The sequence below is a fragment of the Diplotaxodon limnothrissa genome, linkage group LG18, assembly GCF_057381915.1.
Source record: "Diplotaxodon limnothrissa isolate DT_005_m linkage group LG18, D_limnothrissa_male_GT1.1, whole genome shotgun sequence".
Lineage (NCBI taxonomy): Eukaryota > Metazoa > Chordata > Actinopteri > Cichliformes > Cichlidae > Diplotaxodon > Diplotaxodon limnothrissa.
Window position 1 is genome coordinate 25,712,917 of NC_140613.1, and position 14,294 is coordinate 25,727,210.

The following is a 14,294-nucleotide window of genomic DNA, read 5'->3' on the forward strand; positions in this document are numbered from 1 at the left end:
GTCAGACACAATGCAGAGTGGTGAATTGGTTCAAGTATCGATATATTTTGGCGACTTTATTTTTTATCCTTCATCGTATATCCCTCTGAAGTTTTGCCTTAAGTAAAGCTGCGCTGACCACGTGCGATGCATGTCTCCTTTTGGTTTCAAGCTCTTCTTGTAAATTACAGGAAAGTAGTGGAAGTAGTGTAGTAAGCAAATTAAAAGTACATTTTTTCACATTATCATGCCTTGAACTCCGGACACATTTCAGAGACAAAGCCCAGCTTTACAGTTATGCAGAAATGTCCCTCTAAAACGATATTTTATCAAACCTATTAAATGTTTAATGGAGAATCTGCAGACTGTAAGTGTAAATCCAGTGGCACACTGTACCAGTTTTCTCTGTTATTACAAAAATGAAATGGCAGAAAGCCGACTCTTCATCTGGACAGCTTCACTTTGAGACTGCAGAAGGATAAAATACAAAAATTGAAAACCTAAATCCAAGTGAACACAGTCAACTTCCTGTCCATTTGAGACACTCCAGGACAAACCTCAGCACACTTTGAAAAACAACAACAACAAAAAAACTGGGCCAACATTTAATACCTGGAGATATTTCCTCGATATTTTTGTCCAACCCGTGTGACAGCTTTCTCGGTGAACCTAAAGAGCTGATTCTGCTGTTACTCAGCATGTCCCTGTTGGCCCTACCCACACCACCCTTTTATTATTATTATTTATAAACTGGCAAATCCGACTTAATCTGATGATGTGCCTGTCAGTAGCATCAGGATGAGGTGTAGCTGCACATACAGATGTATCCAGGTATAAGTGGGCACAGTTTAGGCCTTGTGTTTATTCTGCATGAAGTCTGCAGTTATAAAGTTACTTTCATCAGTACCTGTAACTTCTATGCATGTGACACCTTCTCAGAAATGCGGATTACTCGCGGAGGACATGAGCGTAGCGTTACGTAATGTAAATAAAAACATTGCAGCCGACGCGTGCACACATTGGTGTGCGCTGCACGATGTCCCGGATGATGCTCGCACCGGAAGAGAAGGGGCAGCTTTCCCAGCCATCTTGTGGCAGCATCCAGCGAACTGGTCGCATCAAGCCTCGTAGAATCGGAGGTGAATCCCGTTGAAGGGGCGCCATCATGCCCGGACAACTGCAAGAAGGCTTCGGCTGTGTCGTGACCAACCGGTTCGACCAGTTATTGGACGATGAGTCCGACCCTTTCGAGATCCTGAAGGCTGCCGAAAACAAGAAGAAGGAGGGGGCCGCCGCTGCTTCCACCAAGACCGCGGCTCAAGCCGCTAAGCAGCCGAAGAAGGAGTCACAGAAGGACAGAAAGAACCCTCTGCTGGACAAAAAGGAGGAGACCCAGGCGCCAGTCCCCCTGAAGAAAGAAGGTAATGAAAAAGAAAGGAAGGGAAACAATGCACCTGCTTCTCTCGCTAATGAGCGATGCATGTTTATTTTTGCTTTTCGTAGCAACTGTCATGTGCAGCTCCCGTTAGCCACGTTAGCTCGACTCGGCTGAGCGAGACACAGCGTGAGGTCAATATGGACCCTGTGCTGCTGTTATTAGAGGACAGACTAAAAATAAAGCCTCGCAGACGGAACGTAGCTGGACTTGAACACGTACCGAACCAGAGCGGGTTAAAGCCAGCAGCGAGGTGCAGACTGGCGAGCCTGTGTTGCAGAAATGGTTTCTGCTAGCGTTTGACAGGAAGGTGCAGTGTTGGGTTTCTGTGTGGAGGATACAGCTCTATTAGCAGCTTCTGACTTTGCAAAGCAAATGTAGGGAGAAAGGAAAAGGCATCACCTGTGCTGGGAAGACTAGACAGAGCGCTGCTCTTGTTATTATCCCCAACTAATCTTATTAGTGTATTGGTCTTAATTGAATTCATCCAAAGCAAGTAAATAGAGCCATCTTCAGTGCAGTTACATTAAGTTCTCATTGTGTGTACTGCTGAAAGGAGATGATGGGAGACCACACATCAGGTGATGCATTTGTTGTTTTCTCGTTTTGTTTAGCATTTTCACACACACACACACACACACGGTCTAAAATCTAAACAACACAGCTGAGCATAAATTCAGCTTGTGCTCCTTTGATTTGCAGGTATCAGGCGGGTGGGAAGAAGAGCAGACCAGCAGGGCCAGTCTGGTTCCCAGCACCAGGGTGTGCAGGGTGAAGGGCGACCTGGAGACAAGAGGCCGGACCGAAGACCACCCCGCGAGCGCCGCTTTGAGAAACCTGCTGAGGACAAACCCGAGGGGGCTGGAGAGTTTACTGTGGAAAAGTGAGCAGCAATGATGAGAGGGATGGAGGGCTTATTTAAAACATGCCGGCTGGTGCAGATGTAGGCGCATTGACAAGACGTGTGCAGGGTTTGAGAGCTTGCAACTGTTGTTGATGGAGTGCATGTTTCTCTTAACATCACGTTCATCCTCGTGTTTTAAATTGCATCTGTTTCTGTGCACCAGGCCTTCTGGAGACAGGCCCCCGAGAGGGCGTGGTGGCGGCCGGGGCGGGCGTGGTGGAAGAGGGCGGGGCATGGGCCGAGGCGACGGCTTTGACTCCCGTGGCAAACGAGACTTCGACAGACACAGCAGCAACGACAAATCGTAAGTATGCGCTGAGCTGAGGTCATGAGTAGAAATCGCCTACCAGTGCATGAAAGCTATTATGCTTTATATTATTTTCCTATTTTGTCATGTAAATACTGTTACAACAATAGATGTTTATACTAAATATGCGTACAGTTTCTAATAATGAGATCAGCATACACGCCGGTAATCTCTGAGCTCAAAGATAAATAAACAAGCGCTTATTTTTTCCAGTCTTTGCTGTGTATGATGTCAGAAACATAGGTTGTGTCAGGCACACTGCTGTTCACTCCTTCTGTTTATGAGGGGCAGCCAATCAGAAGAAAGCTAGTTTAAAGGGGGAAGGGGCTAAAATATAGTTTTGATTGGATAATCAACTGAAGGGCTTTACCAAGGCCCTGTATAAGATTACAAAAAGAGATTATTTTGATCTGTAAATCATGCAAAGCTGCTCTACTAGAGTCCTAGACCCAGCAGCTCCTGACTATATGGGTTCTGTGAGAGTCCAGGGGGAACAGCATCTCAAGAAAGTGGTTCTTTATGTTGTCTCAGGCTGTAATCAGCACTTCCCTTAATGAGAAGAGCCCCTCACTGAGGTCCGAGAGAATTTAAGAGAACTCATACACCGTTGGCCGTCTTCCCTTTCTGTTTTCGCTGCAGCACTCCGAAGAGCGAGGAGAAGCGCGGCGGAAGCGGCTCGCACAACTGGGGCAACGTGAAGGACGAAGTGAGGTGAGTTTCCCCAAACAGACACATGGCCTGTTTGTCGGAGCGCCGCTGTCAGCAGGATAATGAGGCGCATGTGATATTTTTACAGACTGTGTGCACTCTCTCTCTTTTGAAGTGCTTCTGGTTTTGTCATATCACAGGATGCTGCAGTTTAAGGATGTCTTGGGATGTTTCCCTGTTCGCTTTAAGCTTGAAGTGTCGCTGTTTCCTTTATGAAGAGGCTCAGACAGTTAATGTTTCAGCTAGAGGACGCTTACCATTACTCATACAGAGGTTGTGCATCTTTGTTCCCAGTGAGGCTGAACAAACCGCTCCCCCTGAGACGACCCCAGAGGGCGAGGAAAACGCGCCTGCTGGCTCCGAGAACAAGTGAGAATCCTGTGTCCTTGTGTTGGATGGATGTTGGATGTTTGGATGAAAAAGGATCCCCGTGTGCAAAGTTAATAAGTTGTCACATTGCGTTTCCGTTAGCGTTTGCACTGCTGTTGTGACGCAACAAGGGCGATTTTGTTAAACGCTGCCTCTGACCTTTTGGCCTCAGGATTAGAGGGCATGTATAGAGGTAAGAGGATTGGCGAGTTCCTACAGTGTTGTGTGTTCCTGGCATTGCAGAGAGAACGAGGTCGAAGAGGTGAAAAATGAAGGCCCCAAAGAGATGACCCTGGACGAGTGGAAGGCCATGCAGGACAAGGAGCGCACCAAGGTGGAGTTCAACATCCGCAAGCCCAACGAGGGAGCCGACAGCCAGTGGAAGAAAGGATACGTGCTGCACAAGTCCAAGAGCGAAGACGTGAGTGTGGTGTGCTGAAAGCTTTTCTCGCCCGCAGCTTAGACCTTTAAGTTTTAGTCCTTTGGCTCCCTGAAAAAGACCTTTGCCATCTACACTTGGGATGTTCCTGGGGACTAATTTACAAGTCAAAAACTATTGCGCATATATTTAAAAGCCATTGGAAACTGTTAATCAGTTTATATAATAACTGGAACATATTGCTTTTGGGCATGTGCATGTTGAAACAGTCATTAAGTTATTACAAAGTAAAGAGACTTTTTTTTTGTCTGCAAACCCCATTATATAGACTGTTTTCCCTTGGTTTTTACTGGTGCTTCATAGGATGTAATACCCTAGTACTGTCAGCTTGGGCGGTGATGCAGGTAGAAGCTCCTTGCCAACTGTCTTTAAACAACGCAGGTTACTAACCACCGTGCATCACCAGCAGTAAAGCCGATGAGATGTGGTGAGATTGTACAAACGAGAAACGTGAAAAGCCAAGGACGGTTGCTATAAGAAGGTCTTGTGTGGAGCTTCAGCTAGTTAGTGTGGATGTGTCTCAAAGTTGCTTTTCTGAAATGTGTAGCGTTGCACACACATTATTAGATTAGCTTGGCAAGTGCAGCCTTCATTACATGCAGGTTGATGTCCACATGCATGTGCAAAGTGTGGTTACGTGGTGCTCTGACGCCACCTGCATAAAACAGGTTATTTTCTCCATCAGAGTCACGCACAATCATCCTGGCTGTCATTTGTCTTACTTTCCACCATGATTGGTTACATTTTCTGTCGTACATCTGTTGAGGCTACAGTTGTACATCAATACATTCTGAACAGTCATTCAGTAATTAACTGTTCTGCATCAGATCTAGTCAGGCTTAGACTTGCACGCTGATGATTTTAAGTTTATTGTGATTATTCCAGTTGTTTACTTTGAAGTCAATCAATCAATCAATCAAGGCTTTATTCGCCACGTGCAGGTTGCCCTGCAGTGACAAGCCACAGGGTTGGGTAGGGGGTGAGGAGTAATCCGAAGCAAACACAGCAGTGTGTGTGTGTGTGTGTGTGTGTGTGTGTGTGTGTGTGTGTGAGAGAAATCTGGCTATAGACACTGACAGGTCACAGCTGATATAGCTATTTAGGTTTGTTTTCCTTAACCATGTTTAAAGTGGACAGCATGTATCCTTGTAAGTAACTGCATTTAAATAGGCAATAGTGACAGGCTTGCTGTGATGTGCGTGGTTAGTGTCAGGTAAACATGCTCAGGCTGTTTGGTTGGTGGTCACTCTGCTGTCTAAAAATAACTGTGGTTTGTTCAATTTCCAGAGACCTGTTGGGGCTTTGATCGACACCGCAGAGACAGAAGCAGAATCGCACAATCTCTACCACAAGGTACCTGCATTACTCACACTTGTTTTTTCATTCACTCAGCCCATGCAAATGTTCAGTGTTAGCTGCGACTCAGTGGCGATACCTTTTTAAAATACTGAGAAGACATTAAAGCTGAAGGCATGGTAAGAAGCAGAGCTCACTGATGGAACGCTGCATTTCTGATCCGAGCACAGTTGACATCTAGCGTGATGGCCATCTACGGTTCTTTATCAGCAGGCCGCCGCTGACGAGTCCAGTGACCACCATTTCCGCAAACCAGCCAACGACATCACATCTCAGCTGGAGATCAACTTCGGAGACCTTGGCCGCCCCGGTCGCGGGCGTGGGGGCGCACGTGGTGGGAGGGGAGGCCGCGGCGGGGGAGGCAGCAGGACGGCACGCGGGGGAGGACGTTCCGAAAAGGTAATGGCAAAAAAACCCAGCTGCCATCACTGCCGACAACAAAGGTTTAGTGTTCTGCACAAAAGAGTTGGCTCTCTGACCGAACCGGCTGTAAAATCACTGAGTTGGAAAAACCTGCTGTGGATCACTAAGACCCTGTAATAACAGAGCACTGAACACATGCTCCACCACGCAAAACTCCGTTACTGACCTCATGTTAGTCAAGCAGGGAATTGTCCTAAATACTGGTGTCTAAATTTGAATAAAGCACCTGCTTTTTCCTTTCTTTTCTTTTTTTTCATTGTCAATAAATTTGACATTCATATTAATAATGGGTTTCAGGCGAATGTTAGTCAGTCTAAGATATTTTTTGGCAAAGCTACACCCAGTCTGTATCACAGAGTGTGTGTATGTGTACATCTAAATATACGCTATAGTTGTTAGAACTTCATTTAATGTCCATGTATTTACTAGCTTAGTAAAGACAATAAGTCAGTGTTATCCTCTTTGACACATCTATACTGTTTCTTGTTTGTTTTTGACTATTTGAGCAGAAATGTGGATTATGCTTGAATTAATTAACAAAACTGGTTAAAAGCTGAAAAAAATGTTATGCTATGGATAAAATGTCTTAGAGGAGTTCCAAATATTTTCCTCTATGCAGACAAAATCATAAATATACATGTTTATAATATGTACAAATCCAGGTACAGTCCCAGCAGAAGTGTCAAAAGCCTCTTGTAACGTGAAAAACTTACTTTTGAGCCCGAAAATCAAAAGTAAGCTTTAAGATACTAACAAGCTCCCTGTAACTGAAGGGAGCTACAGAGGTGACTGATGGATTCAGCACTACAGCTGACCGCATATAAAGACAATTTACATACACTCCATTGATAGGAGCACTGCCTCCTTCACTTTACACCTACGTCAGCTGCTCATCCATAGAAACGCATGTTGTGAAGGTCACACGGTTATTGAGTCTGCAGGACATTGCTGACTTTTTATACACCATGTGCCTCAGCTATCACCAACCCACAGCCCAGAATTCGTAGATTAAACGATGTAGCTACTCCACCCAACTTGTCTCTGGGTTGGGTCGTTCCATTTTTTAAAACCTAAAATTTTGCATTATGCGAGGTGAGATCTTTTTGCTGTTGTTTAGTTTGATTGAGAGATAATACGCGCTGTTGTTTTTCCAGCTAACACTTACAAACTTGATAGATTCACACACCAGATCAGCATCCTTGGACTTTTGATTGTTAACCGTACAATCAAAAGTACGGTGTGACTGTAGGCCCGAGCCCTACAGACACACAGTGATACAGTTCAGTGACTTCAATTAATAGAGGTGAAGCCTCCCAGGTATAATAGTAGCCACAGACACCTGTGTAGGCATCTGCCTGTCACTCAAAGTGGCCCTAAAACTGCATTATTTATGAGTATTTTAACAGCTTTAATGGGTATGTTATAGAAGGAGTAATGATGGGGGTTATTGGTTACAGAGATGAAACTGTTTTTGTAGCAGGCTGTAAATGCTTTTCTTCAGTGAAGTTCTGCATTTTAACATGCGAGTATAAGGATTGACTCCCTTTTGGAGCCAGCCTCAAGTGGCCAGTGGAGGAACTGCATGTAAACCAGCTTCATTTCAAGCCGTCCTAACGTTGTCCTGGTTCTTGTGTGCTTGTTCCCACCAGGCTAGTGGAGTGTCAGTCCCCAATGTGGATGATCCTGAGGCCTTCCCGGCCCTGGCCTAAAAAGGCTCCCTCTTTCACCACCAGCCCACCCATCAGCCCTTCCGGGCCCCTCCTCTACGAGGCTTGCATGCTTACCACATCTTCAAGTATATAAGAAAAACAGAGGAAAAAAAATAAATGACACAAGAAGACTGTCATCCCATACCCCACTCACATCACCCAAGGACTTAAATTTTACCTGTTTTAAAGGAGACTAAAAGACAAAAAAAAGGGCAGAAAAGGACCTCTTGTTACACTGAAGTTTTGTATTTAGGAACATGAAAGCAGGGATGTTTTCATACTTTTTTTCTTTTCTTTTTTTCCCCCAGAGATTACGCATACTTCATTGATATTTTTTGTGCTGCTTGAATTTCTGCATTTCTGCAATTAGATTGAAGTGTGTGTATTCCTCTTCTCCCTGTAACGACTTCAGCTCAGTATTATGGGGTCAACTTTAGAAAAGGCTTTGTACTGGAGTGTATTTTTTGGCCCTCCCAGTAATACACGCTGATGTGGTAGCACTACACTACATTAGAACCTTGTACTTGTACTAGATGTCTGAAGTACGGCTTAACATGCATTTAAAGTGTAATTACTTGGATCCTGACTATCCATCCCTTTGTGAGGCACAAGTTGAGGATGGGTAACCAGGTTAAATGTGACTTCTACTAAAGCTTGGTATTTTTCTGCTTGTCGTGCAGTGAAAGTTGATGCCTCTTATTGTTTTTTGTTTTGTTTTGATAGTTTGCCTCTTTTTTGGTGGACCAGTGGTTAGTAGTGTTTCACATCCCCTGATCCAGAAGTGCTACCCACTTATATTTCTTTTTTCCAAGGGTGTACCGGGGCCCAATGTATCTTTAGGCTGGTCCTCTTAGGTCATACAGGCTATACAACTTGTAATTTCAGGACCACTAAGCAAATATTGTTTTTGTTTTTTGTTTTGTTAAGAATATGCGTGCGGGCGTGTGTTTGTGTGAGTGTGTGTTGTTTGCAGCAAAGCGTGAGAGCGTGCGTGTGATTTTTGACAGCTAGTTGCTTAGGATTGAAGCATTTTCTCTGCTGAACTTGGCGTTCTCAAACAGGAGAGTGCAAGTTGTCGCCTGAAGTAGTTCTTAATGTCTTTTATGAAGTGATTGTTGAAATGTAGGTGAGAATGATAGCGTAGCTAGACCATGAACATATCTCGCTCTTTTAGAGTATCTGTACTGTCTTTCAGATCTCAAAGCACTTGGTTTTATTAGCACCAATTCCTCCGAAGATTGTTTTTCTTCCCTTTTACTTTAAACCATATTTGGTGTTTTATTTTGTTTTTGGATTTTTTTGTAATCTTATTTTTATTTTAATCTGTGAACAAGCATCGATGCATAATTTGTCTGAAAGAAATGTCAGCGGTCATTGTGGAACAAGCTACAGAATGTAAAATGTGAGTTAAAGGTGCTCTCAGCTGCCTGTCTCAGCATTTTCCAGCAAGCATTTTAGGTTTTTTTTTTTTCTTTTAATAAAAGCAGGTGTGTGGGTTGGGGTGGGTGCAGGCTGGGGTGGGGGTGTCACACCGAAGACCTGATGGAGTGAATTTTTAAAGCTTTACTTGTCGCGCTCTGCAAAGACTTGCTGGCGACGCGCTGATACAACAGGCTGGAGCAGTTTTCCTCGTAGGACCGTTTGAGCCACATGACATTAAAACTTTCTCTGCAAACATCCCTGTTCTAATAAAAATGCTTTAGAGGTGTTACGTCTGCTCTGTCAGTGGCTCCTTTAAATGCATTCACAGATGTGCTGTTTTCGGTAGTTTATTCAGTGCCAGTTCCTCATTTAGGCTAGAGTGAAAGAAACAGGATGTTGTTTTTATGGGAATTTAAACTGTTGTAAATGACTTGTTAGCCTGTAATCTGTCAGACATATCTGTCATGGATAATATGGAGTCATTTTGAGCTGGCAATAACACTCCTGTCTCAAGGTAGAAGCTGAAATCAGTTTTTGGCAAAGTGACTGTTGTATATATCCTTCATTTATCCGGGTAAAACATTTCATTACTGTTAAAAATGCCTTTTTTTAAAAAGAGATCAGGCCAAAGAGAGCAGCAACACTGTAACAAATGGATATTATAGATGTTATAGAGATACTTTTAAGGGACCAAAAAGGATGAGAACGCAACGCAGTCATAAAGATACTTGCAAAACAGGTAATTATCTTATATATAACCCCTTCATAAATCCTATTCACTACAGTCTGTTTACCATTTAAAGTAAACATATTAGGTCTCAAACATACATAAATTCTGGAAATTACTTCATGACAGAAAACCTTCCATGTTGCAAACATGAGGTTGTGGTTTATTCAGGGCCTGTCTAGGCTGGAGTGAAAGAAAGTCGTTTAAAAAGTCAAACTTGTAGGGATTACAAGGATTAGGGGAAAGCAGCAAAACAAGTAGCCTGATACTACACACCTGAGGCGAAAAAGAAGGGTTTACTGTCATTTTTCTTGCCCGTGTGGCTGGCACTTTAACAAATCCTGGTTATTTCAGTGGTTATGAAGGTGGTTAGCTTTTTTGGTTGTAGCTAGGTGTGTTACTACAGCATAAAATTAAGACGCTATTTTGTGGAAGTCATGCTTGCACATAGAAGTTAAACCAGCTTTTATTTAGGTCAATTAAGATAGACATAGCTGAATTAAAACATTTTTCAAAGAGTCTTAAACATTGGGATGTTTCCCTCCTTTCCATTTCCTTCTTCGCCGACGGGATTACCGAGCACAGTCTGTCACGCATGCGCGGGAAGACCTATTGGAGTTCCTTTTTTTTTTTTTTTTAAACAAACTTTGTCGACCCCTCTGATGGCGGCGCACGTCAAACGTCGGGGTGAGCCCGGCCAAAAGAGCTTGTCGTCTGAGGGAACATCCTCCACAACCGAAAGACAAACATCCGGGGACACCTCAGCGGTGCTGCTGAAGCTGTTAGCGGCGGTCTTTTACGGAGTCAGCTCGTTTGTCATCGTCGTCGTCAACAAAAGCGTCCTCACAAACTTCAGGTAAAGGTGCAAAGTCTAAGTTAGCTGCTGATTGGTGGGGCACGTTTGACCAATTTTACACCGTTATCAATAAGAAGAAGAAGAAGGGGTGTCAGATAAACGAAGCTGGACATCTGAAAACTGTCAGAGAAATGGGTCCAGGTGAAACTTTAGGTACCACAGGACACGCACCTTTGACGTAACCTTTGCCCCACTACAAATGCGTAACACATCAAACCTCTTATGAATCTCAATATGTGTGAGGGTCAGAGTTGGGCATAAACAAGATGAAAACCAGAAAGTCCTCCAAAAAAGTGGACAACTTCCAGGAAATGAAGCTTCTCATCCTCATATCGTCTGTAATGGAATGTCAGGTAAAGCATCATTCATATGACTGAGTCGTGTCGTCTTGTTTTACAGATTCCCGTCATCAACATGCGTTGGAATTGGCCAAGTAAGCATCTCTTTAAAGCTGTTTTCTGTTTATGTGGTAGCACCGTCTGATGTGCCGTGCCCCCCTTTCCTTTGCAGATGCTGGCTACGGTTGTAGTTCTGAGGATTGGGAAGATGTTGGGAGTTATCTCATTTCCAGATTTGGATTCGAGTATTCCACGCAAGGTGAGGTGGGGATTTATAAAGCTGAAAATCAAAAGATGAAGAACTGGTCATCGCATTTCACACATACCCTGTCTTTCCAGATGTTCCCGCTGCCACTGTTGTATGTCGGGAATCAAATATCAGGACTGTTTGGGACCCAGCGCCTCAAGTGAGAACTTCATAGAACATGACACGAGACGCAGCGTCCCAAATGTGACTTGCCAAACTTAACAGCTTGTATTTTTCTGCCTCAGTTTACCCATGTTTACTGTGCTGAGGAGGTTCAGTATTTTTCTTACCATGGTGTTTGAGGGATTCTTGCTAAAGTAAGAAAATATTTTTCTCTCTCTCAGATTTTCTGCATAAATAACTGATTTTAACACTGCCACCCGTCTACTTTCCTCACAGAAAGACCTTTTCTACCTCCATTAAAATGACGGTGTTCACCATGATCTTTGGTGCTTTCATCGCGGCCAGGTGAGACGGTCACATACACAGACACCGCCATCCGCTTCGGGCTTTATGAAGAGGCACGTGTGTGATTTTTTTGCCACGTTCTGTGGCGTTTTTTGCTTTGTAGCGCCGACTTAGCTTTTGATCTGGAAGGATACGTATTCATAATGCTGAATAATGTTCTGACAGCAGCCAGTGGGGCATATGTGAAGCAGAAGCTGGACTCCAAGGTGAGCAGAGCAGCAGGTCACACAGTATATACACTGGCTGTTTGTCATGAAGACTTTAAAGGGTCATCTTCTCCCATCCACACAGGAGCTGGGCAAATATGGTCTTCTTTATTACAATGCTTTGATAATGATTTTCCCCACTCTGGCGTACGCTTACTACTCAGGGGACTTGCAAATGGTAAGTTTTCAAACACTGATTGGTTTGTAAGACTTAAGAGTCAGAGAGCTCAGATAATCAGTGCTGTGTGTGTGTGTGTGTGTGTGTGTGTGTGTGTGTGTGTGTGTGTGTGTGTGGGTGGGTGGGTGTTCGGGTACAGGGGCTGGAGTATAATGGTTGGTCTGATCGCATGTTTGCTGTGCAGTTTGTGCTCTCCTGTGTCATGGGGTAAAGTAGACGCCTAATCGTCATTGTTTATTCCATGATTGCCCACTTTGGTCTTTTCGTCTAACTCTGCTTCGCTTCATTGCACAGATTTATTTTGATGTACTCCATCATGCTGTGCACACAGTACAACTCCGCACTCACCACCTCCATCATTGGCTGTATTAAGGTGAGTCATCTCAGGCTGGCTCACGCTCACAGTTTGATGTGTAGTGCGTACATGTGCAGTGACTTTCCCTGCGACATCCACAGAATATCCTCGTGACATACATTGGAATGGTGTTTGGAGGGGACTACATATTCACCTGGACTAACTTTATAGGTCTGAACATCAGGTAAGACAGATTGAACAGCTGAACTGTTGAGCTGATTTAGGACCAGTGCAGTTCAAAGATGATCGAGATATTTTTGTTCTGGGGCTTCCTTGTGTGTCCAGACATAAGTGGAAAGCGTATGAGAGGAGATTGGCAGTAAACTTCACTGAACACCAGATAGGGCATTGATTCATTCAGATGCAGCAAAGAGAGGAGCTGAAGAGGGTTGCAAAGTGGCTTGCAGAAGCATAGCAGACATGGGTGGAGGAAGGAGCTCAGACTTCATTCTCAAAGGCTAAGAGGGCTAGAGATTGGATGGCAAACCCCTAAAAACTGTGTCCCGGTGTAGTCCCCAGCTAGCTGGCAATTAGTTTCTGAAGACTGCTGGCTGTTGCCAATGAAATCAGTTGCAAAGAGGGTGCTGCACCAAAAACCTCCTTGTGATTGCTTTGATAGCCAGTAGATCGCCAGTAGTTTGGAATAGTTTGTCAACTTGTCAGCAGACACTTTCCAACTAACTGCCAAGTGTTAGTGAAACTTGAGAAAATGATGACACAAATCGAAAACAGATACAGATTTGCCCAAAAATTACAAGTTGTAGCTTACCACCACAATCAAAAAGCACAAGTTTGACTTCGAAGGTGAATGCTTTTTGGTGTCATGATGTGGGGCGGGTGCACCGTGAAACCAGTTATATTTATATAAATAAAATCAACTGAATAAACGATTTGTCACCACAGATAATCCTGTTAGAAACTGTCCTAATTTCATATCCTAATTTTTAACAACATGTTATGACCAATATTTATAAAACAGACTTTATTTTTTCCCCACTTTAGTATGACCCAGCGACTGAGCCATAAACTCATCAGGAAAGTGTTTATTAGAGTGGTCAAGGAAGAAAGCTGTTAGGTGGCATTCAGATAGAATACAGGTTTAAGCCACTTCCACCTTTACTTCATTTTTCCAAACTGGAAGCTCTGCCCATGTTTTAGAATGTCTGTGATAGGAAAAAGTCCAATACTCGATTAAAAAAAAATAAATACAGGAGCACATTTTCTCATCTTTGTTTCCCACAGCATTGCTGGGAGCTTGGTGTACTCCTATATCACCTTCACACAGGAGCAATCAAGTAAGAACCGTTAAAATGAGTCAAAACCACACAAGGTTTCACCTTATCGATGTTTGGAATTTAACAATATAGTTTTTACACTGAAAAACTATATTGTTTTTCACTGTACGAGTTCAGAGGATCCTACACAAAGTGGACGAGTCTCTGAAGTTAAGTGCTTTTTAAATTTTAACAGAAAAGGCATAAACCAAAGAGTGAAACCCCGCCTGGGACGGAAGAACTTCAGCAAAATTTTCGTTTGTCGTCTTCTATGTGGAAATGTTTTTGAGTGGTGGCAAACACAGAAGACTCGTGGATGTAGTGAAAGAGGACACACAGAGAAGGTTGTTCAGCCATGAGAGAGGACAATCTGCTGTGGTGATCCCTGAAAGGAGCAACCAAAAGACTATATGAACTTAATTTTTATAATTGTTCATTTTCATTCATTTCCAAATTAAATATCTATTTTCCAGTTCTGTTTCAATACATAACTCGGAATTAACTGTACATCATAAATAATTTTCTAATGAAGCTGTTGTTATTCTGTTATTGACTCTATTTAGCACAGTAATTAAATGAAATGTCAGTATTATT

At 43.4% G+C, this 14,294-nt stretch overlaps 2 protein-coding genes across 3 annotated transcripts; both read left to right on the top strand.

Annotated features, from left to right (window-relative positions):
- The first annotated feature begins 1,048 nt into the window (after nucleotides 1-1,048).
- Nucleotides 1,049-9,102, top strand: serbp1b (SERPINE1 mRNA binding protein 1b). Of its 2 annotated transcripts, none has more exons than XM_085377717.1 (9): nucleotides 1,049-1,400; nucleotides 2,117-2,297; nucleotides 2,482-2,622; nucleotides 3,265-3,336; nucleotides 3,628-3,702; nucleotides 3,946-4,123; nucleotides 5,429-5,494; nucleotides 5,708-5,896; nucleotides 7,570-9,102. In XM_085377717.1, the coding sequence occupies exons 1-9, from the start codon at nucleotides 1,145-1,147 to the stop codon at nucleotides 7,627-7,629; spliced, it is 1,218 nt and encodes a 405-aa protein (XP_085233843.1). In that variant the 5' UTR covers nucleotides 1,049-1,144; the 3' UTR covers nucleotides 7,630-9,102. The 2 variants fall into 2 exon arrangements, with proteins under 2 accessions (XP_085233843.1, XP_085233844.1); XM_085377718.1 differs by having other exon boundaries at nucleotides 5,711-5,896.
- Nucleotides 9,103-10,435: 1,333 nt separating this feature from the next.
- On the top strand, nucleotides 10,436-14,206 carry LOC146613772 (nucleotide sugar transporter SLC35D2-like). Its single transcript, XM_085377719.1, has 13 exons — nucleotides 10,436-10,634; nucleotides 11,034-11,067; nucleotides 11,145-11,231; nucleotides 11,312-11,379; nucleotides 11,465-11,536; nucleotides 11,619-11,687; nucleotides 11,791-11,893; nucleotides 11,979-12,071; nucleotides 12,211-12,278; nucleotides 12,366-12,444; nucleotides 12,528-12,610; nucleotides 13,669-13,721; nucleotides 13,897-14,206. The coding sequence occupies exons 1-13, from the start codon at nucleotides 10,441-10,443 to the stop codon at nucleotides 13,905-13,907; spliced, it is 1,014 nt and encodes a 337-aa protein (XP_085233845.1). The 5' UTR covers nucleotides 10,436-10,440; the 3' UTR covers nucleotides 13,908-14,206.
- The last annotated feature ends 88 nt before the right edge of the window (nucleotides 14,207-14,294 follow it).

Bases quoted from the DNA above. Each gene is read 5' to 3' on its own strand.
- serbp1b (XM_085377717.1), top strand. From the start codon at position 1,145: ATGCCCGGACAACTGCAAGAAGGCTTCGGCTGTGTCGTGACCAACCGG. The intron at 3,337-3,627 runs GTGAGTTTCCCC...CTTTGTTCCCAG, and splicing joins AACGTGAAGGACGAAGTGAG to TGAGGCTGAACAAACCGCTC. The intron at 5,897-7,569 runs GTAATGGCAAAA...TGTTCCCACCAG, and splicing joins GGGGAGGACGTTCCGAAAAG to GCTAGTGGAGTGTCAGTCCC.
- LOC146613772 (XM_085377719.1), top strand. From the start codon at position 10,441: ATGGCGGCGCACGTCAAACGTCGGGGTGAGCCCGGCCAAAAGAGCTTG. The intron at 11,068-11,144 runs GTAAGCATCTCT...TTTCCTTTGCAG, and splicing joins CATGCGTTGGAATTGGCCAA to ATGCTGGCTACGGTTGTAGT. The intron at 11,537-11,618 runs GTAAGAAAATAT...CTTTCCTCACAG, and splicing joins TTTGAGGGATTCTTGCTAAA to AAAGACCTTTTCTACCTCCA.